At 42.7% G+C, this 27497-nt stretch overlaps 1 protein-coding gene across 1 annotated transcript in view; it reads left to right on the plus strand.

Moving 5' to 3' along the window:
* The first annotated feature begins 360 nt into the window (after positions 1–360).
* PCYT1B (phosphate cytidylyltransferase 1B, choline) overlaps positions 361–27497 on the plus strand; it is a 32285-nt gene continuing 5148 nt past the window's right edge. The window contains exons 1-7 of the mRNA XM_055702700.1: positions 361–618; positions 12946–13045; positions 14375–14491; positions 17709–17860; positions 18795–18873; positions 22060–22202; positions 24355–24543. Of these exons, the coding sequence (XP_055558675.1) occupies positions 580–618; positions 12946–13045; positions 14375–14491; positions 17709–17860; positions 18795–18873; positions 22060–22202; positions 24355–24543 (819 nt within the window). The 5' untranslated portion in view covers positions 361–579. The remainder of the gene's footprint in view (positions 619–12945; positions 13046–14374; positions 14492–17708; positions 17861–18794; positions 18874–22059; positions 22203–24354; positions 24544–27497) is intronic.

A 27497-nucleotide genomic window follows, 5' to 3' on the forward strand; every position in this document is an offset into this window, starting at 1 on the left:
GCTGTGCGCGGGTTACGGGGGAGGTACGCCAGCCCGGCTCTCGGTGCGGCTGTGCCTCCCAGACGCCCACGCCGCACCGGCACACCTCGGTGCGCGGCACGGAGCCGAGCCCGCCGGCGCTCAGGAGGGCGCACCCCGCCCCGGCGCGGGAGGACACGGGTGTGGGGGACCCGCGCAGGCGCCCCGAGGCCGGCCCGGCAGCGGAGGGCCGCAGCGCCGCGGGGCCGCCGCCGTGGCGGGGGCCGGGGCCGCCTGGGGAGCCGCCGGGGGCCGCGGTGGCGCGGCGGGGCAGCAGCCAACCAGGAGGCCGCATGCAAATGACGCGGCGTTCCCCGCGCGGAGGGGGCGGTGGAGCGGCGGCCGCCCGGTTGCCATGGCGACGCGCGGCGGCCGTGCCCCCGGGCGGCTCACAAGGAGACCCCCCGCGGGGCGAGCACACGCGTGACGGCGGAGCTCGGCGCCCGACGGGCCGGGCGGCGGCGGTTGGGGCTGCTGCCGGCCTAGCCAGCGCTCGCACCCGATGCTGAGTCAGAAACGGGTATCCCGAAATCCCCCTCTGAGGCGCGGCGCTCGGAGGCCATGGAGGAGCTGGAGCACACCTGCCCGCAGCCTCGCCTGGTGAGTCGGGCCTGGCCTCGGGCGGTGGCTCGGCCCCACCTCGGCCCTCCCGCCCGAGCCTCCCCGGGCGCTGCGGGGTGAGGGGCGAGGGCGCGGCGGCCGTTGGGGGGGCGAGGGCGGGAGAGGCCGGGGCCGCCTTACGGCAGGTCGCTTTGTGCAGCGCCGCGCCTCCGCGGGGGAGGGCAGAGGGGGGGCTGCCGCGGGGGTGGGCTGTTGCCGCGCCCTGGGGCGCGGATCCCGCCCGGGCTGCCCGTGGTGTGCGCATCGTCCTGCGGGGACTTCGAGGTGTGCAGTGACTGCTGGGCAGGATTTCTGGGCCCTGTCTTAAAAGCGAAAATTAATTAAATAAATAAAAATAATAAGCCCCCGGCCGGTAAGGGTGCGTTTGGGAACGGATGTGGCGAGGTCTGCCGCCATCTGCAAGCGGCTCGCGTGGAGTGGCGGGGGTGCAGAGCCGCGATTCCAGCTCAGGTAGCGGGAAGCTGTGGCTCGGTAGAGCAGCCGTATTACAATAAAAAAAGCTGCGCGGCTTTGCTGATGAGTGCAGAGGAGCAGCGTCCGCTCAAAGGAGGCGGCTGGGCAGCGATGGCCGGTGCCGGCCTCTCCCCGCGCCGCGGCCCGCGCTGGCGCTGAGGCGGCCGCCCTCCCGCCCCGGCCCGCCTCGGCCGCCCTCCCGCGGAGCCCTGCGGGCCACCCTCGGCCGGGCACGCTGCACCCGGGGGTGGTAAATCCCACTTTTGTCAGTTTCAGAGCCCGGTGAGGAGTTTCCTGTTCGATTCGGGATGCGTGAGGAAGGGAGCCATGGAGCGCTGCGTTTTGAGGGGTGGGTGGGTGGGTGGGCGGGTGAAGGAGAGCCGGGAGAGCGGTAGTAAAAGTAAACTTCTTTCCAGGCCCTTGGTTTAGGGTGAGGGAAGGCTCCCTCGGATCGTGCAGGCAACTTTACAAGGCTGCAGTACCCCAAGAGTTAAGGTTCAGAGAACGGCCCGTTTTCCGTGTGCTGATTTAAAAGAATTGGAATGTTTCCTTGTTTCTTCTTTAAACCTTTTAATATTCCCATCGGGAATGGTTGCTCCTTTCCCCCACGTGGTATGCACCATTGGCAAGGTGGTAGAAAAATAGTAAGAACAATACATCTGTGCACATGTAGAAATGCAGGGACAGTGTCGGGGTGTAAAAGTGCGCAATGGATGCAACAGTTTAGTACTGGGAATTAAACCATTTAAGACCAGACTTCAGTCACAGTCCTAATTAAAACATATTTAAACATCAGACTTCAGTAATTAAATCCAACACTATAGTTGAGACATTGTTCTGATATGACAAGAAATAGTAACAGTCGTTGGAGCTGACCTAAATTAATGTTTTCCACTTGCTGGTGTTATAATTAGAATCAACTTTAAAGAAGGCTGTTAATTTGTTCATGGAAGGCTTTTTGAGCTGTTTTAATAGGGAAAGTTAGCTGACGTGTTGTTACTGCAGTGTGTTCGTACAGGCTGTCTAAGATTTCTCTGTCAAAAGCTTAGCTATAACAACCCGTTTGAATATATTATTCCATGTAGTCTGACATTTTAAAAGATTTTAAAGAAAGAAGTGACAATATGATGCCAGTATTTACAGTATCATGCATTCCACGATAATTTCTGTGGAAATTAAGGTGACAGCTGGAGTACACGAATAAAACAGGAATTCATTATGAAGTTTTAGATCTTTCTGAGTACCAGTAATGGACAATGGAGACATTTTATGGAAAGTGTGTCCTTCTGAAGTGGTATTTTGTCAGTCAGCAGATCTATGTTATGTTCAGGCAAAAAAAAATAATTGCCTTGGTAAAGTATAATGCAATACACTGTACCTTGTTATGTTCATAAGGAGTGATGTAAGCAAGCGTAGCCAAGTTATGTCTTAAGTAAGAAGAACTCAGAGCTGGTGTCCTGAAGAGTTAAAGTGAATCGTGCCTTGACAGATGATCTAATAATATGGACATCAAGCTCCTATCTGATCTTTTTTAAGATTTTCAATACTTTCTCTGATCCCACTCCTTTGCAGGCAGCATGTACAGTGGTGGCCAGTAACCAAGTCACTTCATTAATATAAATGAAAGAGGGTTAACATTTTAGTATCATTCTATTATCCTGGACCTCAGGATGGCTTTGGTACCTCAGAATGATAGAACTGGTGGTGAGTAAAGTCTGTGGTATTTGCAGATGACTCTTTAATGCTGTACATTGGTTATTACATGCCTCTAAAATTAATTGTCTGGCTTTCAAGTTCTTACTATAGGCTCATTTTTAACAAGAAATCTTTGTTAAGAAAAATAAATATAACTACAGAATTAGCTCAAATTTTAGAAAATGAAAAGGGGACTAATTCTTTTGTGAAACGGTTGTCATTCTTTTCATTAAAATAGGAATTATTATTTAGGGCCTTAAAATTGTGAATATTTTTAATGGATATCTGCCACTAGATCCTCTGATTTTAGGCTATGGAGTCTGCTAGCTTGGCAGCAAGTGTCACAGTAGGACTAAAGAAAACCCCTGTATCCTTCAAAGAGCAGGAAAACAGGGGATGTTGAAGGCAATTCTCAGGTAAGTTTCAACGTGTATTGAAACCTGATGTTTTCCAGTGCCTAGTACTGTTATGATATAAATTGCCATTAATTTTTTCCCAAGACACTCTTCAGGTTTTCTTAACCAATGGAGTGTTAATGAGCATTCGTGCTTCAGTCAATTCCCCTGGTCCATCTCTCACTTAATCTTTGCCTTCTTTACTTTCTCAACTTCCATGTATCTGAATGCCAAGAAAATCTCTCTCTGAGTGACACATGTACCTTAGTCTCAAGGCACTACACAGAAGCAAACGAGTTAAGAGTTGAAGGCTTTATCTGTAGCGGTGATTTTAGCAGTTTTGTAATCAAGAATAAACCCCCCACAAATAATGTTTCTCCCATCTGGGTTTGTATAGTTGTGCATTTATCCTTTTCTTGTCGGGACCGAACTGCTGGGTTAGGCCACTTTCTCATCTATTACTGTCCCCTCCATTTTTTTTTAAGTGAGCATTGCTTGTCCTATTTAAACCCTAGGATACCTGTGGTTTGGCCACAGGGACCTTCATTGTTTTAAGTGGGATAAACATCGCTAATGGACATATCATGCTGCACATTCAAGGTACAGCACTTGCCCCCAGGTAACTTTCAACAAGCTGCAGAGCGCTGCTGGGCTGTGGATCTCAGCCTGGGAATCCCGGCATTAGGTTTTGTTTGCATGCATCTGTACTAAGAAGGCTCATAAGTGAGGCAAGCTCTCAGTTTAACTGGATGGCAGAGATACTGTAGGAGGAAATACCAAAGAGTAAGTACAAAGCCATGTGAAATGGATTTGCTTATTTTTTTTATAACTTATTTATGTCCCTTGGGATCAAGAGTTTGACTTTGGTCCCAGGTGTGGGCAGCTCCTTCAAAGATTAGCAATCCTCACCCTGAAAGAAACAGGCACTTCAACACACTTTGCTCAGGAAGATAATTCCAGATAGTGTCTTTCATAAAAGGAAACAATGGCAATTTATAAGGACAGTACTGCAGACAAAGCAAAACTGAATACACATTGAAACTTACTGGAAAACAGACTTAAAAATCTACTGTTTGGTATTCTCTTTCCCTTGAACATGCTGAGAGCTTCTTTTCCTTGTATTTCATGTCTCTGTCATCCAACACAGGCCTCAGTAGGAACATCTGGGAAGGTACTGTTGGGACCTGGGTACTGATGTCTTATTTTCAAAACTGGCTGAAGTCCTTAGGGTTAGGTCAGCTAAGGGCATGCAGGGCAATGAAATGTAAGTTTCCATCGCGGTACTTGCGCTTTGAGTCTACTGTGGGATTGAGCCTAAATCAGGAACACAGGCTCTTCTGCAACACACAGGGAAAGTCAGGCACAACTTGAGGAATCTTAAGAAGCCAGCTGAGCAGAAAGCCACCTGAATTAGCCAAGATGAACTACAGGGGAGAAGAGGGAGTAGACAGTTCGACAGTTTGTTTGGCCTGTGCTTGTGGGGATGTTGGTGGATAGAGGGCCAGGCAGGAATTAAACAGCAGTTTTCATTAATTTAAAGTGAATCTATCTTCAAGAAGACTTAAAGAAGCAGATAGGTGCTTTTTGCTTTGTCTGCTGTCTCCTTAGTAATATGATCCCAGGAATACTGACCGGACTGTTCCCAAGGTCATGGTTAGGTGGCATCCATGCTACTGCTGGACACCTGTTCTCAGGCAGCTCAAGCTGCGGCCAGATCCCATTTTCCTGTGCAGGAAATGGCATTGGGGCCCTGTGTGGAAATACCCAACTAGTTTTTTCTGCTTAGCATCACCATTGCAAGGACAGACTAGCTGGAGACTTAGGACCTATCCATATGGCAGATAAAACATGTTCTGCCAAGGCACTGTAAGCATCAGGGCCATCTGATGTTCACTCTGGCAATCCTAGTGCCTCCTCCCATGGCCAGATTTATACTTGTCTTGAGATTCAGAGGCTACAGACTTTTACAATTCAACAGGAATTAAGGATCAAGTATCTCAGGGCCACTGAATCTACAATATTTTGGATAATGTGATTCAGGTACAAATGATGATCACAGCTCCCACATCATTTTAGGTATCAGCTGCTTTAGCCATTTTGTTTATTTTATTGATTTTTTTTGGAAGAAATGAAAGTACATTGATTTCATTTTTCAAATTATTAAAGTATATTTGAAAAAATGTTGTGTTATTGAAGGGTAGAGGAGCATGCTTCGGTACTTTCACTCACTGGAGCTAGCTGCATAATGGTTTCAAAGGAGCACTAGGCTCCTTTAAACAATTTCCTTGTTGCTGCTGTTAAGCAATGAAATGTTAAGCACAAAATTTGAAGTAATTGCAATAGAAGTGGGCATGCCTTGCATTCCTATATTTTCATTCTGGTTGCCTTACTCCTTTTGTATTTGCAAACAGAGTTTCAAGAGGGTCTGATGCAACCTCTGGAATTATTTCAGATATTTTCATGAACTTCCATAGCTCTTCATATTTATTTTTCCTGTATCACTGAAAGGCATATGCAGTTTTAATCAGAGGGGCTAATGATGAATTTAGGGGGTTTTATTGCGGGTAAAAAGTGTCACATGCATCTGTTTCTTGCTCACGTGATGTTACGACTTAGGGAGTCTGCCATCTGTTTACTTCAACATGGCACTAAGCATAAATGTATATGTAAATAGCCTTACATTTAAGGAACCCAAAATTACTTTATTTGACCAAATATCTTTTTGGTCCTTTACAAGTTTGGTGTTTACTCTGGATTAATTTTAATTTTCGTAAACGTTGGCTACTACATAAAAGCACAAACCCATAAAAGCATGCCAAACGTGGTTTCCACTTGGGGACATGCAGCGATCTTTGCTGCACTTAAATAAATAATTGCCTCTTGATGCCAAAAATCTGCTGTGATTTCCTTCTACTGCATCAAAGGACATGCAGTTTGTATATGTTCTGAAATGCCATAGTCTCTGCAAAAACATGTTGTAATATGTATTCATCAGATATTCAGAACTACAGATATTTTTGCAAGATTCACAAACAACACATAAACACAGGGAGAAAACATTACATTCTATGTATTGCATTCCCTGCTTGCAAATGCGTATATGCAATGCTATTTTAGAAGCAGGTTTTATTAGGAGAATATTACTAATTTCTTAAATTGTGCTGTTGTCATTACTATGAAGGTTTCTATCATATCCTTTAAAAAGGAGTAGAAAACCATTGTAAAGAGATTCTGTCTGCTCCCTTCTCCAAAACAAAAACATTATAACTTAATGTATGTATAAAATGGAAAAAGAAACCTAACATATAGATGGACGTGGAGCAGAAGAAATACAGAATACAGGACCCAATACTAACTACACAGGCAAGAAGAACGTGTAGCGTATAACCACACATCCAGGATTGTGCACAGACACGCAGCGCTGCCAGAACTGTCTATCCCAATGTTTCCGCGTAATACCTTTGTTTCCACGTAATCTGCGTTCTTTTCCTACACACATGTAGACAGATGGCATAAGGTGAAAAGCTCTTGTGAAAGGAGCTGGATGAATGAGGGATCTGGTAGAGAAGCCCAGTGTACTCTCTGTGGGAAAATAATTCTTCCCAGGGTGCTTCTGCCTGCCAGCTGGGGAACTGCAGAGAGTACTTGCTTCCCGTGCGGGAGGGAAAAAAAGGATGGGGTTTTTTTCTCTAAGTAATGGTTTATACAAAATGCTGGCCTACATCTGATAGACGTTAAGTATCTTTATGTAGAAGCACACAGAGACTGAATACCAGGCCAGATTCATCCAGTAGCTTAGCTACAACTCAGTTGATTTCAGTAGATTAACCCTTGCCTCTGTTAAAGCTGAAGTTAGATCCTTTTGGCCGTATGTCAGGTGTGCATAGTAACGTACAAGTAAAAAGAAACGGGTATTAGAAATCCAAATCATAGGAACTGACATTATCTCTAGTTTCTAGATTGATCAATAAAACACAGAGTGGCATTAGAGCAGTGGTTACACATTTTTGGTCTGTTGACGATGGCCAACCTGCAGCATTACTTGTGGGCCAGCAAGCACCTGCCATTCAGCTTTGAATTGCAAATGCACTACAGCCAGTTTGGTTCTGCAGTCCCATTGCAACTTGCTCATTCTGTGAGGGCGTCTGCAGGCTGCTACTTGGTAACCAGTGCCCTGTTGAGGGTGCTGCATACTTCTTTATCCTGAAATACTGCATATCGCTTCTCAGTGCTGGGATATCTGACAGCTTGGCTAAGTCTCTAGCCAGCAGGACATCTAAGCTCACGGGCTGCATGCTGCCTTAGCTGCAGTTTGTTCTTCCACAGAGTCCTGCCTGGGATCACTTGTATGCAGGGCTCCTTCCAGCAGTGCCAGGGGAGCAGGCTCAGGTGGGTAAGTTGCTAGTTTAGGGTCACTTTTCCAGCTGGTGTTCATGGAGATTGAGGTGCTTCATCGGCAGTTCTTTCACTTGCGCTGTGCTTGACTTGGGGCTTGTCCTACCTCTAGGATGGATTTTCTTTTCTAAATAATGTGTTCCAGTTCAGTCAAAAGTCATGGCTGTCACACAGGAATCTTGTCATGAAGTTCTCTGGCCTTTTGCAAATATTAGACTAGATTATATAATAGTTGTTCTAATTTCGTAATTATGCATCTGTACATATATGCATCATTGTGCTTCTTGAAAAGGCAGTGGAAGCATCTTCCATTATATCTTCAATTTGTAATTGCACCTTGCACTTAATTGTTACTGACTTAATACTAATGATGAACAAAGTATATTTGATAGAAGATAAAGCCCAGAAAGAGCAGCTGAGAATAAGGCAGTTTGGAATGCTTGCAAAACAGTTACTTTTTTAAAAAGTTATTGTTCTTATTAGGTTGGTTTACCTTATTTTTAGTTTACATCTACCTCCCTGAGTCAGTAGAACTGTGGGAGAACAGACTAGATTTTCTTCTGATACGTGCATTAATATTGGAACTGTTTGTGAAAAATGTACCTGGAGGCACCCAGCAGTAACATTCAATTACAACTGAATTGCTCATAAATTTACCTTTTTGGATCAATGTTACTAAAGGTAATACATGAGACAACATGATTTTCATTTTCCAGACATTCACTCCCTGAATTCTAAGAGAAGACCTTGGTAGTCCTTAACATGGTCTTTCCATCTGCAAAGAGTATTCATACTTAAGAAACTCAGCACGTATTTTTGGTTCCTTCTCAATCATAGTGGTTTTCTCTTCAGTGTTCCTTAAAACTGATGTCAGCGTTTCTTGCTCTGTAATTACTGTTTGCCAACGTCAGGAGCAGGTTCCCCAAATAATCTTTCTTCATATGAGTCCAAACACACAGGTGGTTTGTTCCTGTGAAATCAGTTACCAGTTTTAAATACTGCCTCTGAGATAAAAGCATCAGACCTCCCACAGAATTTGCCTGCCAGCTTAATTGTTTTATAAGCACAGGTCCAGCCTGTTCTACCAAGCTTTGCCTGTGTAGTTGTACTGGATCAAGATCTGAAATTTTCTTAGACCTCTGTGGACAGCAAAATCTTAGATGACAATACAACCATTCTCTGTACCAAGAGGATGTTTTTCTCTGTGTCATGTGGCGCAGGAGGTAGTATAGCTGTGCGAATCAAAATAAAAGAAAAAAATCAACGACGGAGTAGCTCCTTCCATTAGCACATGTTGCATGCAGTACCCTGCAGGCAGAGTTATAATGGCAGGTGGACTATGGCATAGATGGGTCTACATTTGCCCATTTATGAAAGTATTTCTGTCTTCCTTGCTGCTGTGTAAAAAAACCCAACCCAACAACCAATCATACAGAAGACAAACAATAGCACAACTAATTATTTCCTAGTACAGGCTGTAAGCAAAAGAGAGGGTGTGGAGTTGCTTATGATTCTGACTTGTTATTTCGGTGGTATGACTCCTGTTCCTCTGCAAATCACTGACCATTTCCCTTTTAATCCATTGGAAACACAAGCTATGAATGTTTATTTGCTGACTAGCAGCTAAGTTAAATGGCTATGACAGCTTAAGGGACTGTGAAGTGATAATAAAACGGCAGCCCCAAGATACACCTGAAAATAAGCTGCTTCTAGCTGTCATGGAGGGTTTCTTCATAAAGTATCCCTGCCACAGAGCCAGCTTGGGGCTGCCTACCACGCTCTACTCTTCTCTCTGGGCTACTGTCTCATTATGTATAGTTGGGAGTTACACTGACATTACTGGGTACAAATGGAGCTGTGAGGCATTTGGTAGAAAGTCCCCTTTACCTACCTCCCATCTTTTAATGTCTTGGAGTTTGTTGATCATCATTCAGTTATTTTGCAAATTTGTGAGAATGCAAATAAGACACTTATTTAAACTTGTCATGGAATGAATGTCTTCTGATATGCAGCAGTTACTGGATAAAATTTTTTGCATACATTCATTTTTAGGAAATGAATTTAATTATAATTGAATGCAGCATCTTCATTCCCAGGAAACAGGACTTGCATTGCAAGAGTTTTTTAACATCTTCTGAAGTAAATATCACTAATGAATCCTAATATTACAATGACTTCTCATTTACGACATGTAATAGGCTTTCTCTAGACATCACGTATTAATAATACAGTAATTGTGTGGCATTTGGACTGCTTAAATGAAAGTAATGTCTCCCTGCTGACACTAGATGTAAGGTGCTTTCGTCATCAAAGATAACCACAAAGTGTGAGCACCATGTAAATAATTTTCTATTCCTAGCAATTAAAGCTTTAGAAACTGGAAGTGTTATCAGTTCAAACACTGTATAAACCACCTTGCAGTTAACACAGAAGGGCAACAAAAATAATTGGAGTTGTGGACCAGCTTCCATTCAAGGACAAATAAATGAGGTAAAGCTCTTCAGCCTGGAAAACGTGACTGAAAGGAGGAAAGGGAGAAGCAGGGAATAGGTGACTATGGATAAATTTACTGAAGCTTCCAGTACAAGAATAATACAAGGAGGCGGCAGGTGCTGAAGAAACAAAATGAGATAATTCATTACTGAACTCACACTTAGGCTATAAAGCACCCTGCTACAGGGTGATGCAGATCTCAGAAGCTTACCTTGGTCCAAAACACAAGGCTAATTTGACTTGCTTGACGAATCGCAAAATGCAAATGCATAGAAAATAATGAAGGCACAGATGAAGGGAAAAATCTGTCAGAGAAAGACAGAAGTACATTTGCACAAAGTCTTTGTCTAACCATCTGATTATTGGCAAGACTATAACAAACTTCTAAAACTACTTTAATGGATTAACCAAAATGAAGAAGCTGCTATATATATTACTTGCTGTCCTCTCCTAATTCCAGTTATTACTGACAAGAAACTGGAAAGAATACAAGTAATTATATATTAACTGGAAGAGGTTTGATAAATTATTTCATTTGTAATAATTTATTGAAATGTTCTATCTTACACTTTTCTATAGAAACTGAATGGTCTCAGCTTACTCATGTTTTTGTTAAGCTCAGTCACATTTTTTCTAGGCCAGATAAAACAAAATAGCATTGGGTACTCATTGAGAAGCTGTTGCTGCATTTCCCTTCATCTGTCATCACATGGTATTTATGCATTTCTCTATGTGGCTTTGATAGAGTATTGCAGATTTTAATCTATTGTATTTCTTATATTTTCATATCCAGTGACTGAGAGGTCACAGAGTAATGGGTATATTGACAGCTCTGGTTTTAAGCCCTCAGCCATAAAGCAAGCTTTAATGATGAGCGTTTACAAAAGCTGGACCGATGGGAAGCTAACAGAGGTTGTTCTCCATTGAGCAGAGACCAAATGAAAAATCTTGGTGTTGCAAAGGCATTCATGGATGAAAAGCACCACTGTGTTTGCCTGGTGGGGGAAAAAAGTATCTTCCTGCAAAACAGGCCTATTTTCTTCAAATAATCTCCAAGGAAACAGCCTCTGCCAAGCTAGGATCTGATTACCAGTTGCAGGCCTTAGACCATAGCCATTATTGTTTTAACATTTCTGCCTTCCTCTTTATCCCAGCAGGAATCAGGCTGTATAGGCTGCCGTGTAACTTGACCTTGCTTGGGGATAAAAAGACAGGTTAGCACACAGTGATCACAAAGCCAGAAGCAAAAAGACAGTGTTTAGAAAATAAAGGAAGGAGCTGGCACAGTATGATTATGTGTAATGTTCTACACTGTGCAGCATGGGTGGCCCGATGAACAGTTACCGTCTGTGACACCCAGACAGAAACTTGGACTTGGTCATAGTTTCTCCATTTTTTAACCTGGTCTGTGCAGAGATGCTGTGATTTTCATCACTAAGATACTAATTATGATGATTTCCTGCCACATTTGAGATTATAAAAAAAAAAGGAAAGAAAAATGGAAGAAAAAAAAAGAAATCAACATAAAATTTTAGTGCTTTCGGTAAACAAAATGAATAGTGAATCAGCAGAAAGAGCTGGATATGAATCTTCAAGTCTTTGTTGCTGTTTTACTACTGTCCTCTGAGCTTTCAGTGCAACAAGTCCAGAGGTCAGCAGCAATTAGGCATCACGTCTCAAACTGTCTCAGAGATACTAAAGAAAATAAATGCTCAGTGATTAAGCATTCATCATCTAAAAGCTGAAAAAAAGTGTAAAAGAGACATTCTATTATGATCAGCCTTGGGTGCTCAAACTGGTATGACAACTGCACATCACAGAAGTGGTCACTGTCAAAACCTCGCCAAGCCACAGCTGCAAGGCCACGCAGTCCCAGTTAAATCATGGTGGAGGCAAAGTAAGTAGTAGATTTCCTTTGGCTTGTCTCAACCACCACCTCATCTCAAAAAAACAAAGCAAACCGAAACTCGGCTATGATTTCATAAATATATCAAGCCGAGAGCAGTAGAAGCATGTTTTTTCATATCAGATCATATGGCGGATAATAAATACCTGAGGTTCTGATTGCTGATAACTTCCTACATAAGCATTGACAGAAAATACAATTTCTGTAATCAAGTTTCCTGACAGATAATGCCACATCATTCTTTATACATCCTCACTCTGTCTCTTGTATCTTTAGGTTCTAAGCTCTTCAGAGCAAGTACCCTTGTGGTGCTCTGATCACAGTTAGACCATTTTAGTACTGTTACCGTATGTGTCAGACCAGAGAAAGGAGTTGTAGCTCAGTTAGCTCTAGTTAGGTGGGACTTTTGGCTGCATCCTTGCCTTTAATTTGAATGGCTTCTCAAAACTATACAACATTCTGACTAAAACCACAACAAAACAACCTGCAGTCTCCAGTTATCTGTACTGATACCAGTGGAAGGAACTGGTGCTTGTGAAGAGGTGGTTCATTTGCAGCTTTCTAAATCCCAATTAATTTTTACAGCTATTATTTGTAGGTAGCAGAACACGTTTTGCATCTTGGGCGTTTGGAGTCATTGAGACCAAACCAAGGACTAAACTGCTTGAGGCAACAAACCTGACTTTGTTCTGCAAACAGAAAAATTATATACCTGCACCCATCTCAAAAATGCTTCAGTTTCTCAACAGAGACAAAGATCTAGGTTGCATGATGTGTTTGGAAAGCTTTATTTTCCTCATCATTTTACCTTGCATGAATTGTGTATGCTCAGGGGTGACCAAAAAGCAAAAATCCCCAGAGAAAAAAACAGCATTAAGCCTGGTTACAGCATCCTGCCACAGTCAAATGGTTCTTTTTTAACCACTTGATGGAAAAAATAAATTTACTTTGTTTTTTTCCTCCTGCCAGACTTCGATGGCACCTGCTCCATTTGCAGATGAAATAAGTTGTCAGTGCCAAGCCCCTCATGAGAAGCTAACCATTGCACAAGCTCGCCTGGGAACACCAGGTATGTGTAGAAAGCTGCATCAGCAGGACCATGGGCACTTCCAAAGCACAGGCTTTCCCTTAAAAACCTCTGTTTTTTTCTTGAGCGGAAGGCTCACTTGTGCCTTCCACTTGGAATCAGAAAAGCCAGCCTGTTATCTGGTGCTGTCCGGTAATGGGAAAGAAACTAGCAGCTACAGGATCATTATCTTCTGTTAGAGAAACAATGAGAGAAAACATTTCAGTGTTAGAGTTTGATGTTTTTGTGGATATCTGCATGTTGGTCAGAAGAAAGGCATGCCAGCCCACTCCAGCCAGCCTAAAAATTGTGTGTTTTGTTGTGGCTACCTCCTGGATTCTCTTCCCATACTGCCTCTGTATGCTGGGAAGCTCTTCTTTCACTGATGTTCTTGTTGATCACACCAGACCTTCAGTGGCCTTAAAAGGTCGTTTGCCCCTTGCATAGAAATCATGCCCAGTTTCTTTATCTGGACATTCGTGATTGGGCAGGGAAAAAGGGATGATTTCACATAAAGTCCTAAATATACATACTTCAGCTCCCCTAAATTCCAAGACATTGTTTAAAAAAAGCCCTCGTTTACTTATTTTACTTATTTAAAATAAGCTTTTAAAGTATGTACACTTTATAGGGATAAGCTCCAGTTTTCCGGTCAGCTCTGCAAGGAACAATGTTCTGCTGTGGACCTTGGATGTCCTGATGGCAGAGACATCTCTCTCTAGCGCTGAAGCACAGTCCATGGAGGCTGGAGCTGCTGCTGGAGATGTTGTACAGAAAGCAAGAGTTATAAGGGTGATAGCAGGAGGATGGTGAGAAAAAGAAATGATAGGCTCATTAGAGAGAAGGGCTTGGGGGTTGTATGAAAGAAGGGAAGTGAAAGGTTTATGTTGAAGAGGTAAGCAATACATTTTTACAATGGTAAGCTGTGGAAAAAAAGAAAGTCACAGACAAGAGGGGATGAAAATAGGTGATAGGAAGAAATAAGGAAAAAATTGAAAAAATCCAGAAGGCAGAACTGACTAGAAAGGCAGAGAGGAAAGAACAAGACATATGGTGGAACTCTGAATGAGGCAGGAAGATGACATTTTTGCTAAATTAGAATACAGGGATGATGGATGATAATAAATAGGATAAGTCTGAGAGAAAACAGCAGAGAGTACAGAGAAGAACAAGTAACAAGTGGGATAAAACACTGTGAGTTCACCCGTAGTGCTTTTGAACATCAGAACTGGGGTAAATCTCATCTGATCTGGGAACAGAAAGCTGACCAGTAGAATAAAACGCAACTTGTTTTATGTCTGAAAAATCACTGTTATGTTTCTTTGCTCACAGCTGACAGACCCGTCAGAGTGTATGCAGATGGGATATTTGACCTCTTCCACTCTGGCCACGCTAGAGCTCTTATGCAAGCCAAAACTCTATTCCCAAATAGCTACTTATTAGTAGGAGGTAAGATCAGAGTTATTTATTGCACTGGATTTTTGCTTCTGTGCTTCAGTATCAGAGAATTATTGCCATGCTCACACCCCCAGCTGGTTATACGCAATGACTTTGAATGCTGCTTTCACTCTGGGGGCTTTCCATAGGTGATTTGCCTTGAATTACGTCTTACAATTGCATCAATTAAAGTAAAAGTCAAATTCTGCCCTCAGCAGCACAGGCACAATTCCCATTCTAGTTAAAGCAGGTGCCTGCATGACTCTGAGCTTAGAATAGCACCATATGAATAATTTACCTTTTTCATTTATTCGCTCAAAATTGTTAAAAGATTGAGATGAGTGAATGAGATCAACCACTCATTTATTTCTGGCTCCTCAGTCCTTCCACCAGCCAGGCACAGCCCCTGGCCCCTGGCTGCCAGGTCAGTACTGTGTGTGCAGACCCAACCTTCAACATCAGCAGAGAAGCTAAATCCAGCCCGTTATCATTGGAGACCCAAATGTAGGTCATGATTTGAACATAGTTTTCAGCTCACAAGTGTCCCTGGGCAGGTTACTTTCTTACCAGATTGTTTTGCTACAAATACCTTACCTTTTTGCAGTGTTGCTGGCTAACAGCTCTTCAGCAGTTGGTACGTGCCTGAGGAGTCGCTGGAGGGTTGTTTTTTCCTGCCTAGCTGCCTGTGCAAGCCCTACTCTCGTGAGGCCTTATAAACATGCATTTCGGTTCCAGTTTTCCTGCACCTCTGCGGTTCAGATACGCCTCATGTAAACATTTCACAGCAACCTTCAGCAGCTGAAATGCTTGCAGCAGTGATGATAAAGCAAATGTGAATGCAACCTTTAGACACTTTATGCATTATTTTGCATCTTTGTCCCAAATGAGTTGAAAGGGGGCAGGGCGGGGTGGGGGTGGTGTGTGGGGAAGACCCAATGTAAAGGAACAGCAAACTCTCCTTGTAAACACACTTTTTGGTTTTAGTCTTAATGACTTGTGGCAATTCCCATGGAGCTTCCTGGGAGGGAAAGGAGACATCCCTTTGTTATGAAGCAAACATTTAGGACTCTCTTGTTTTTCTGCTGAGCCAGATAGCTTGCAGAAGAAGCAAGTGGAGGTGCGAGACTGTGAAGTTTAGAAAAAATGCAAGTTACATCAAGTTATATAGGTTTTATTGTTGCTTTTAAAGGGGGCAGGGGTGGGTGAGTCCCACTTCAGGAAGGGGTTCTGGGGCAAAAGCATGGCTCCTTTGAAATTCATGTCATAGCTTCACTTTGCCCTTAGTTTTGGAGTGAAGGACAGAGCAGCCAGCCCTCATCCGCACCTTCTCCCAGAAAGACACTGTGTCTTAGCATGTTTAAAAAATGGGCACCTTTCCACGCCCACATACAATTTGTGCTGCCAAAGCACTGGTGTCCTGTGTCTTTGTGGGCACCACAACCAACCTCTTCTATTTCTTGTTGTGAAGACAATTTTTTGAAGCTAAGAATTTTAAAAAAAATAGATATTTATATTTTCCCAGATCAGTCATTAGAGCAGTATGACAGAATCAAAAGGAAATAGATACTGTGTCTGCATTGTACGTGAACAAACAGTAATCAAAAAATAAAATCAAACCTTTGTACAGAATTCAAACAAAAATTACTATTTTACAATAATTTTAGTAGACCCTTTGTTCCAGGAGAGGGTAGCTTTAAGATGACATAAAGGCTGTAAATAAATATAAATACAATCTCAGAAGGGATCTTTCTAATCAAGATGCTTTGATCTCCATTAAATTTCTTGTCAGCAGGCATAAAAAATGACATCATAGGATGGAGTAGCATTTTGCTAGCTGAAATTCATATGTATATTATTATCTGGCTTTGAATTTTGCACGAACTCCAGGGCCTTCCTACATTTTTCCTACTTTAAAGGTCTTTAAAGACCATCACAACAAGAACATCCATTTTAGATCTCAGAAAAGACTGCATCTTTGCTAGTGCCTTGCCTGATAGGTTGATGTTTTCAAGTTAGAAAGAAGCAGCAGCTGTAGGGCTGCTCTCACACTTCCCTGCAGCACTAATAATGTTGCATTTATCATTTGTCAAGTATATTTACTGTTTGTCCCAATGTTACAGATGAGTGAGATCCAAAGGCACTGGTTTAACCTGTGGTGAAGGACAACCACTGTCAACCCAGCTGTAAATGCATTATTTCATGTGGGGTATCAAATGACTGTTGTAGCTATATAATATTGGGCAGTTACACTTGTGGGGACAGGTCACCATGTTTTACACAGTGTTGTGTGGGTAGAAAGATAATACCTAACTTTTGTAATCCTCTGGTAACATGGACATTGCTTCCCCTCATTTTAAAAGCAATGTGACAAAGTATTGGCACATCAAGTGCTAAAGATGCAGAATTTCTGGACTTTTAATTCTGCTCTACTCATCCACACTCTCCATGGAGAGCATACGGCTTCTCTGAGTCCTTTCCACAGGGCTTCCTTCTTTAGTTTCCCACTTGAACATGGCACAAGCCTTACTTCTCTTTCTATGAAACGTGCTTAATTCAAGCTAAACTCAGAGACAGATTCCTATAAAATCAGCCATGACTTAGTTTCTCACTAAATAAACACCGATGGAAAATGTTCTGCTGCAATTTAGAGCATTGTTTACGTAAGAACAAAAAGTGGGAACAGAGGCCCAGAGAGGCTGAGGGGTCTCCGTCTTTGGAAACTCAGCTGGATGTGGCCCTGGGCAACCTACTGTAGTTGACTCTGCTGCGAGAAGGCGGGGGTTGAATTAGGTGATGTCCGGTGGTGCCTTCCTACCTCAACCATCTTGTGATCCATGAACTTTGTGAGCACTCTGTGATTGCCGACACTGCAATCAGAAAGCACTTTTTGATTTTTTTTTTAAAGCATTGACCATCACCCCTGAAATTTCATAGTCCATGAAATCCTCACTTACAGTGGGATTGAGTTGCCTCAATATGTGATACTGTACCACCTGAGATGTCCTACAATATCATCTCACTTGGGCTCTCGACGCAGCTCCAGAAAGGGAAGGATCCCTCAGAAGTCTGTGGCTGTACCTACCAACCCTGAGCAGAACTCTTAGATGCCCTGGAGCACCCCAAAATTAGCTAAGCTAATCACTGTTTAATGGAATTATTAAGAAATAACTGCTGGTCATACTAATTCTGCTGGGTGTGGAGCCATTTTGTTGATATTTTTATACTTTAGTTTGCAGTGATGATTTAACTCATAAATTGAAAGGCTTCACTGTGATGAATGAAACTGAGCGATATGAAGCCCTCAGACACTGTCGTTATGTGGATGAGGTCATCAGGGATGCACCCTGGACACTGACACCCGAGTTCCTTGAAAAACATAAGGTACGTTTCTCCCCTTATCCTTCCCTTCCCCTTTGTAGGCTGACAGTTGAGACTTAAACAGCAAATGTGTGAAATGCTACTCGCTGGAGCAAATTATTTAATTCAGTTAATTTCAGTCACTGAGATTAGGTACATGGCACTGCTTGCCTCCATTTTTGTCAGAAAATGTTGTATTTGTCTTGCCTTTTTTGTCTCAATATGCTGAGATGGTTTCTGTAGTGGGATTTTGAATGGCAAAATAACACTGAAGACTTACTCATAAATTGACTTTCAAGAAAGGAGATCATGAACCAGGAAAGTTGTCATGTAGTGACTAAAGTAATGTTAAAGGCATGCTTCTTATTAATGCTAACTGGTGCAAGAATTGGCCAGAAATATGTAAAAATATCATGTGTCCTCTAAAGGCAGGACAGAATTTCTTACATGCTATTTACTGTTTTGCAATATATACACATCTTAACAAAAGGGTAATTAACTAGGATGATATTTTAGTGTCCACATCACTGGGTGACGAAAGAACAGCGTGACAGTACTAAGTATACATGTATATACGCACAGCCCTAAGGAGGCAGGATCAATAATCCTGCCTCCATGGTTTTGAAAGCCAAGGCTTTGCCACTTGACTTAGCTCATCCAGTAGCAATAAAACCAGGTATGGGTGTCTTAGGTTTTCTACAGAATAACACACAGAGCCAGCCAGAGCAATGCATCAATGACAGTGCTTCTGGAGACAAGCTTTCTGTTCTTTCATAACTGATCGTACAACACAGCAGTTGTAGGCCTAAATCTAGGCAATATTCTAGATGATAGCTTTAGGATGAGAATGTCAAAAGCAAGTCAGCTGAAGTTGAGAAGAATAGATGATCCTCCACAAGGAACCCCACTGAACCAAAATTCGGTGATTGTGGCCTGTGATTCTTCTGTTCACTGGCAGATCGACTTTGTAGCCCACGATGACATCCCGTACTCCTCCGCTGGCTCGGATGATGTATACAAACACATAAAGGAGGCAGGTAAGCGCAACTTTACATTTTTATCACCTTCTTTTTCAGCCTCAGTTTAGATTCTTTTATGGTCTTTTGACCACAGCTGTTGGGAGAGAAGCAGTAGAGATAATACTATGTTTTCTTATACTCTAATCATAGGTTACTGCTGACTTCAGCAGAAAGATTCACTTCGTAAAACCACAAAGGATGTCCTTGGCTGAAGTCCTGCCATAACCCCCAGGAAGCCATTCAGATCTGTTATGAAAGAGTCCCATCTGGGTTTTTAAAATATTTTTAGGGTGCTTGGCTAAGAGCTTTGAATGGATGAAATTGAGTTTATTTCCCACAGCAGCCCAGCCAACTTCAGTCATTTGTTGATAACGGCAAACTGATGACTCCTTGACACAGCCCAGTCCTGAATACAGGCAAGCACAGACAGCCTTCAGGAGTCATTAGGATCCATTTCTGATTTGCACTGAGGGTTCTTTTCACTACACTGGCAGAGGGTTTAAATCAGTAATTCATTTGCCATGACTATTCAGCAGTTTGGTTGACTACCATATTACATTGAGCAGGAAGATGCTGAAGTCATCAGGAGTTTGTATCTCTTCAGCTCAAGGAAGCTGAATTAAATCTGAGATAACGTTAAGGCACTATTTACCAGCAGCAGCTATCCTAACACAGTGAACAGTGCAGGAGGAGGAACTGATCATACCTTTCTTCTCCTGCTGTCTGGACTCGCTGCTTTAAACCTGGCAAATCCATCCTCTTCCTGGTCTACATAAACCTGTATATTGGAGGCCTAAAAACATTCCAGAGCAAATCTGTCTGATGGTGATTTTGTCGTGCAAAGTGACCTTCTCAAGTTACACAATGACAGAGTAGACCAGGTATTGACCTAAGCTGAAAGAATAAGCTTTTTATAGCAGCGGTTCTTGATCTTTTTCCACTTGCAAACCTTACTGTAGTGTCAGGCTCACAACCCTCCTTTGGGAACTGCTGTTCTACAGTTTCAGAGCCAGCACCAGCTTACTTCCCTAGGCAGTGGAGCAAAGGTATCTCTGGTAAGGACAGGTCACTGAGGGACACACAGAACATGCTGGACAGGCAGCTATTTTGCTTTTCTTCTATAAGATGTTGGGTGCAGCCCTTTGGTGTCACTGCATTGTTACCAGACTGAGCTGGAGAGTGCCCACACCTGGCACATCCTTCTCTGCTATTGTTGGGCACAGGTGCAGTGCACCCATGACCTGATGAGAAATTAAAATTTTGCAGAATAGAGTATGGACTTACGGCTTCAGGGACTTGTGGTCTGGCCTGTGTCTATCACTGCGAGATGCTGAAGAAGCGACTTCAGTCTTGTATGGCTGAATTTTGTTACATACAAACTGTGAATAATGTTACCTTATTTGTGAAGAGTTTTGAAATCCAGTGCTGTAATAGTCCTAACACTCCAGAACAACATTATTAGAGTAGTGAATTTCCCCTTTACTTCTAGAGGGTTTTGGTTTAAATAGACCAATGCTGTGGATGCATTTGCATATTTTCCTTTGTTCCAGTACTCCTATTTTCCCACATCAGATTGTTGGGGAGCCGAGAAGCAGATGGGAACCGTGGCACTTGTTGTGTAGCTTCCCACGGGCTCCCATTTCCCCACTCCCTTCAGTGGGTGGGGGGGCATATGGACAACAGCGAGCTGGGTAACGGCATGCTGACTAAACCTCTGCACATATGTGAACAATTAGTTTGTAAAATATGAATCACTCCAACACATGAAGCATACAAAAGCAAAATCAGTGACTAAAGGTAACGTCCTCATACATGGGTTTGTGCATCTACTTGAAAACAATTCTGCTTTTGGCTTAGCAAGGGTACGGTTTGGATTTTTCTCATGTATTCTTGTAGCTTCTATCTATAAAGGCTTCTGGCTCCAAGTGGGTTTCACTGCTTCCAAAAATAGTTTCCTGAGTGACTGCTGCAAGCCTGAAAATTGTAAGCAGGGAAACCTCTCTGCTCATGATTAAAATAATCTATGTTTTAGCAGAGTATTAATTTGAAATCAGAAAGGAAAAATACCACATAGCGTTTAGGCGCAAGAGGCTGCTAAGCTTCCTGATTCCTTCTCCAGATCTTATTCTAACCCTGTGAAATTAGCTAGCAATGCCTGCCTACTTCAAGTGAATAGATGAGGATTAATTTGCCAGCAGCTATAGCACCCTTTTAAGACAAAGCACTACTTCTTTTGCAGAGCCATTTCCAGTCTTATCTCACAGCTCGCTCTCATCGGTAGCTTGATATTGCAATTACATGTAAGTGATAGTAGTAGGTTTTTTGTAGCTCTAAATAATTTCTAAACCAAGGTGTGCTAGCACTCTGCTATTGCCTTTGTGACTTCCATTCACAATTCGGGTGATCCTATCTTGTTGAGGAGCGATTAAAAAGCAACATATATTTCAGCTGTGTTGAGAAAAATACAATCAGTATTAATAAATGACCAGCTTTCTTAGGGACTGATCTGTCGGAACAGGGAGAGTGGTTGTGCAGCCACTGACATGGCCAGGGGGGCACAAAATGGGGGCTGTGGAGACTCATCCTCTCAGTCCCTATGGTATATCCATGTTTGTTCACACTACGCTTACGCTTCACTTTCCTGTTAGAAGCTACTGGCACCTCCAGGGTGTTACCCAGTTATTGTAACACATCTTTTACCTGAAGGCACTTCCTGGCTTTGGCCAAGACCAGAGGCTGCTCTGTTTTACTCAGCAGAACAGAGTCAGATGCTGCAGCACAGGAGTGGAGAGAAGAGTGGAAGTTACACAGGAGAGCAGCAAATGGCAAGCCACACACACCCCGACTCCTTTATATAACGTTAAATAAGGGTTACGCTTATGGAAAGAACTGCTCAGTGAATTGCCACAACTGCGAGGTTTAGCATTCCTGGCTTGGGAGCTCCTTTAACTTCCACATCACAGCTGACACTGTGAAGAGGGCAAGTTTTAGCTTTCTGAAAGCTCGAGGAAAAATGAACAGTATAGCAACCTAGCGCCTTCCCTAAGCTCACACAGGAATGACAGAAAAGAATTAGTAAATAAGAGAGGAAGAATTGCAAATCTCTTACCTTTGGTCAGGCGTTTTTGTGTTCTATGGCTACCTGCCATAGTGTCTGGTCCTGCCATGCTTTCTCAGCAGGCTTTCTTTTCCCACTTTTCTCAGGAATGTTTGTACCAACACAGAGGACTGAAGGTATCTCCACATCAGATATCATCACAAGGATTGTCCGGGACTATGATGTGTATGCCCGGCGTAACCTCCAACGGGGATACACCGCCAAAGAACTGAATGTTAGTTTTATAAATGTAAGTATGCCTACCTGCACTTGCTTCTGAAACACTCTCTCATAGGGCCCTGAATGAAGAGTAAGGGTTAAGAAAGGATATCATCCTCCTGCTGCTTTTAAAATAGCTGGCAAGAACTTCATTTAAAAGAAACTGGTAAGCTGAGGGTAGTTTTAAATGCTCCTGTTAATTAGCAGCTTCACTTCCATCTTAGGCTTTTGTGTTTGTAACAAAGCTGCTGCTCTCCCTTCTTCACTGAGCTGTAGGCGACCTAATGACACACTAGGAAGGAGCCCACCCCACCACCACATGCTTCTCAGCCACTCACCCAAGACGCACCTTCTTTCTTTATTCCTATTGTGAGAAGGCAGCACAGAGAGCAAAAATTTTGATACCCAAACTTTCTCTACAATGCAACAGGAAAAAACCAAAACCAACTGCTGAACAGTGAGATTACCAGAGGTAGCTAAAATGGCTTTTAAAAGACGAGGAAGCATGTTAGGAAGCTGGTACATAAACGATGCCACAATAGATAGGGCAAGAGCACCATTTGAAGGGATGGCTCAAATTATTAAGCTTCCATGTACAGAACTGCACCTTACGATCCTGTGTGGAGTAAACACTTAACAGAACTGAAAGTTTACTTTCCTTCATTTTCTATTTCAAGTCTTAAGGCCTCGAGATAACCTACATAACCAAAATCTTCCTTGTGATTGGGCTGGCTCACAGCAGGTCTTCCCACCTCCTTCCCTGGAGCTGGGAAACCCCCTTGTGAAGGACTGAATTGTGTCATTACATGAGGGTTTTGTTTACTTTTCCTTATTTTGAAGTCTGGCAGATAAATCACAGATCACAGGGCATAAATATTTATTTCATTGTGCTTTTTTTTCCGGTCTTCCACACCTCTAAAAAAACCTGCTTTTAAGCGTTCCACCCAGAAGGATCACTATGGCAAATATCTATTAAATTAAGGCGTGCTGGATGCCTTGGAGGTTCTCAAATTTATCCTTTAGCAGAGCTCTGAGGTTAAGATACTGTTGCATAAGGTATGCTTTCCCCAGTCTCAGACACTGATGTATCCTGAAGTCCCTCCTGATATTTGGTTATTTAGCTTGTAGTAATTTAAACGCAGAAACACTACTTTGCACCAAAGACTGTGTGTGTTTCAAAATCAAAACACAGGATTTCACCAAGGCAGAAAAGTGCTGGTTTCCTTAAAAGAAGGGTTGGTCAACTGTGAGGTGCAAAGTAAGTTCAGTTTATTTGGATCTTGAGGATTTTGTTTGGCCTTGTGGCCTGCAAAGACTCTTCTTCTAGTGATTAACAAGGTAGAATAAAACACACCTCAGCAGTTGTGTTTTAAAGCAAGCAGTACTTGCTTTAAAAGTAAATCCAAGAGCCCATTAAATGCAGTTCACAGGAAATTAAAAGCCGATAGTCATCTGTGCTTCTATGTTACACCTTCAAGGGTGTACTGTATGTTTGCGGAACACAGAAATGTTTCAAGACAAAAGCACTTTAACCCTGAAGTACTTCAGATACTTGGCTGAACGAGAGCTCCCTAACATTATCTTCTCTGTCCCTCTTTCTGTGGGATTTAGCAACAGGCGTTTGCTCTCTTTTCTGTGAAGTTTGCTGCCCACAAGCCACTGGCCTACACACGTCTTTGTTGCAGCGAGAGGCTCCTGTATTAGCCAGGCTTGGGGGTGAAAAGAGTTTTCCTTTTGCTCTACAGAAATCAAACGAAAGAGACATTTTGGTCCAAGTTAACATCCAAGCTGGCAACACAGCAGTGAGTCCACTGCAAGTCCTAGCTCTTGCTAGGAAGCCCAGTGAGATCTGCCTTTTGCTTACTGCTAAATTTCAGCTGTTAATTTCTCACTTGTATCTTTCACAAGATTTGTATAATTTTCAAAGTGCATTCACTTTTGAAAGTATGGAAAGATTCATGTAGTGGATTAAACAGTAATCACACAAGACAGTTTTTTCAATATGTACCTTCTGCACTCCATTCCACAAATGTTAAATTTGCATTTATAAAAATAACATGTGAATAATTAACCAAGGCCATATGTATTGGAATACATTAATGCCGTTTTTTTCTTCTCAACTGTCAGTGGCTAATTATTTCCAAGTCCCTATATATTAATCTCTGTCTACACTTTTAAAACAGGAGAAGAAATATCGCTTGCAAAACCAAGTGGACAAAGTGAAAGAAAAAGTCAAGAATGTAGAGGAAAAATCAAAAGAATTTGTTTACAAAGTAGAAGAGAAGAGCCATGACCTCATCCAGAAATGGGAAGAAAAGTCCAGAGAATTTATTGGCAACTTTTTAGAGCTGTTTGGACCCGACGGAGCCTGGGTAGGTATTCTGCCATCTGAGGAAGTCTGAGTGCTTTTTGTTTCTCCTTTGTAACACAAACCAAGAGCAGAGTCGTTTGCTGCAGTCCCTGTTTTGAAAGCCAGTCCAGTAGGATAACACCAAACCTGCTTGCTGAATCCAGTAACACGCACCAGTACTGCAACAGGAGGATTTGCCACTTCTGGCTGTTGCTTGTTTGGTATGCTTTCTGTCTTTTGTTAAGGTGCAGTGCTGAATGTGATACTGCGTTCAGTAGAGCTGCGTAACAGCAACACATGAACAAACAGGCTAATACAGCCCGTTGTCCCTGTTAGCACTAGATGGGACCACATAGACATCAGGGAGGAATCATACACCGGAGGTGGTGAGGGAAACAAGGCCATTGAAAAGGTTTTCACTAGTTCTCTTCATGCTCTGTACTCAGCAGTAGTTGACAGTTTTATAACTCTAAAGACTACTGATTTGAAGTTCCAATAGACTATTTTATATGTCAAGTGGCCAGATTCATCTAACTGACTGCTGGGAGGGCTTTTGTGGAACTGAAACACTTTCAAAGCTCTCCTCAGTACGCACTGGCTCCACAGAGCCCATTTACCAAAGGTCCCCAGTGCCACAGAAAGGCAGTTGAGAGTCTGCAACAGCATCCTTCTGGGGAGAAACCTCAGGGCCTTACCTGCTCAAACCAAAGTCACGCACTGAGTGGTGAGTTAGTGACACTTCAGAGCCCCAAAAGTGTCCTGGCTCTCATCTTTCAGTTCTGATAGCTTGAGAAGCTTTTCTTGTCCTGCTTCCCTTTACTACATCAAAACCAGTAGCAAAGCTTAATTTGAATGTAGAATTTATCATTTGTTTGAACAGACTTTCTAAGACCTTCCTGTTGGGAGTTGGTCCGTTTCCAACAGGCTGCTGGACAGCTGTGTTCTGGCAAAAGCCCAGGCCCCAGTCAGACCCTCCAGTACAGGCATCGTTTTGGACATGCTGCTCCAGTTGGCAAGCTCCAAATGAAGCTTTTGCTCTGTCCAAGGAAATGTGAGCAAGCATGGAGGAGAGCAGCAAACAGTGCAGGGTGAACTTAGAGGAGCAGAGTAAGAGCTAGAGAAATAATCCCACAGAACAGCAAGATGCTCTAGAGGTACATTTTCTGACTGTGACGTGCGGACAGTCATGCAGTTCCTTCCTCACTTGAAAGAAAACTCTGCAAGAGGCTTGTGCAAAGCCTCTTTAACTGCTCATAGATTATAGTTTGAAGCAAAATATCAATAGAGGCAGCAAGCTATAAAAAAACAGTTTAGGACTAGCATAAAGCAGATACTATTTGAGTAGTTTTAAAGATCCAAAACACATGTAATGGTCTCTCAGGTCACTCTTACCAGTTTATACCTGAACAGCTTCCCATCACAAGAGGTACCTTTTGTTGAAAGGATCTCAGCAGAGTTTTTATTTTTATTTATTATATTTATTTTTTTATAAATAAACCCTCAGGAAGAGTCACAGACCCCTTGTGAATTAAGAAGGCCACATCACAGCTGTGTCACAATTTGGTGCCATCAAAGCACATAGTACCTGTCTCTTACTGGTGCTCTCATCTTTTCTGTGCCATGACTTGCTGTGTTGATTACCGCCCATTTGAGAAGAGCCTCAAATTAGGCTGCGAAGGCATCAGAACAGAGGCCACATCTTTATAATCTCCTTACAGCTACATCAGTCCCACGCAAAGGCAGGTACTCTCTGAATAACACAGCTCCCAGCCATATAAGCAAACAGTTTATTTAGTAGTTTGTTCATTGACAATATAATTTTCCTTGGGGAGGAGAAGAGGGTAGCTCTTCTGATGAAAAGCCCAGGTTTACCTGCATTGACCACATCCACATGAAGCTTCCTCTGTAAGTCACTCACCGTAGAGCCTGGTGAGTGTTCCCCACATGAGGGGTGGTCCTGTGGCCAGAGGTGCTGAATAAATAAAACTAATGCTAACAGAGCACTTGAAACCCACAGGGGGTGAGATGAGTTTGGCTGTGCAGAGAGAAAGTTAAAAGCCTTGATCCCATTCCCTGGCTTTACCCACTCGACAGTGCACGCTGATAGCATTTTTTAAAAATCCTTTGCTGATAAAACATTTTACCAAATTAGATTAGAGAAAAGCTGTTCTGTAAAGGTCTTTTAAGACCTAGGGGGGTTGCCTCCTGTTTCCTGAGTTAGTGGTTGACCACAGAGTAGGAAATCTGGTGCAATCACACAGACCTTTGCTAAGAACAAGTGGAGTGAAATCTCCTCACAGTGTTTTAGGAAAAGTGTTGGTGAGAGCGAGCTGAGAGGTGGTATGGCTTTTTTAAAATCAGTTTAAGCCTTAGCAATGGAAAAGACTTTTAAAATAACGATAGCTTGCTATTAGTGTCAAAACTGTTATTAACATTAATTTGCCTTATCACTGTTTGTTAGATGTTGCTTTTAATGTTGACATTAAAAGTACAGGAATCGTTATGGGCATGCTGGATTCCTAGATCAGTAATTTGCATGCCATTAATATGCTATTATTATTTCACAAATAATTATTATAATACTCTTTATGCTAGCATCAATTTTCTAAAAGGACAGACCACGTAACCCACAAAAAAAACACCTCCATTTGTGAAAAAGGTCAAAATATCAGTTCTCAAATGTCAAGATGTCTATAATTCATTGGCAATTTTGCCCACCTGTGCAATCCCCTGTATGCATTTTTTCTGCAGGAGAGTCACAGAAGGGTCAGAAACAATGATTAATGTGGCATGAAACTTTTTGTTCTGACATGAGAAAGGACCACTGTGTAGCCCGGCACAGAGGCCCTAATGGCAGAGATGCAGCTCCCTGGAAGCAGAAAGCAGGGGAGTTCATTCCACCTCCTCTCAGACACATATGAGCAGGCAGCTGCGTGTCAGGTCAGCAGAGAGAAAGCAGAGCTCACAGGGCAAGGT

The sequence above is a fragment of the Falco cherrug genome, chromosome 2, assembly GCF_023634085.1.
Source record: "Falco cherrug isolate bFalChe1 chromosome 2, bFalChe1.pri, whole genome shotgun sequence".
In the NCBI taxonomy this organism is placed as follows: domain Eukaryota; kingdom Metazoa; phylum Chordata; class Aves; order Falconiformes; family Falconidae; genus Falco; species Falco cherrug.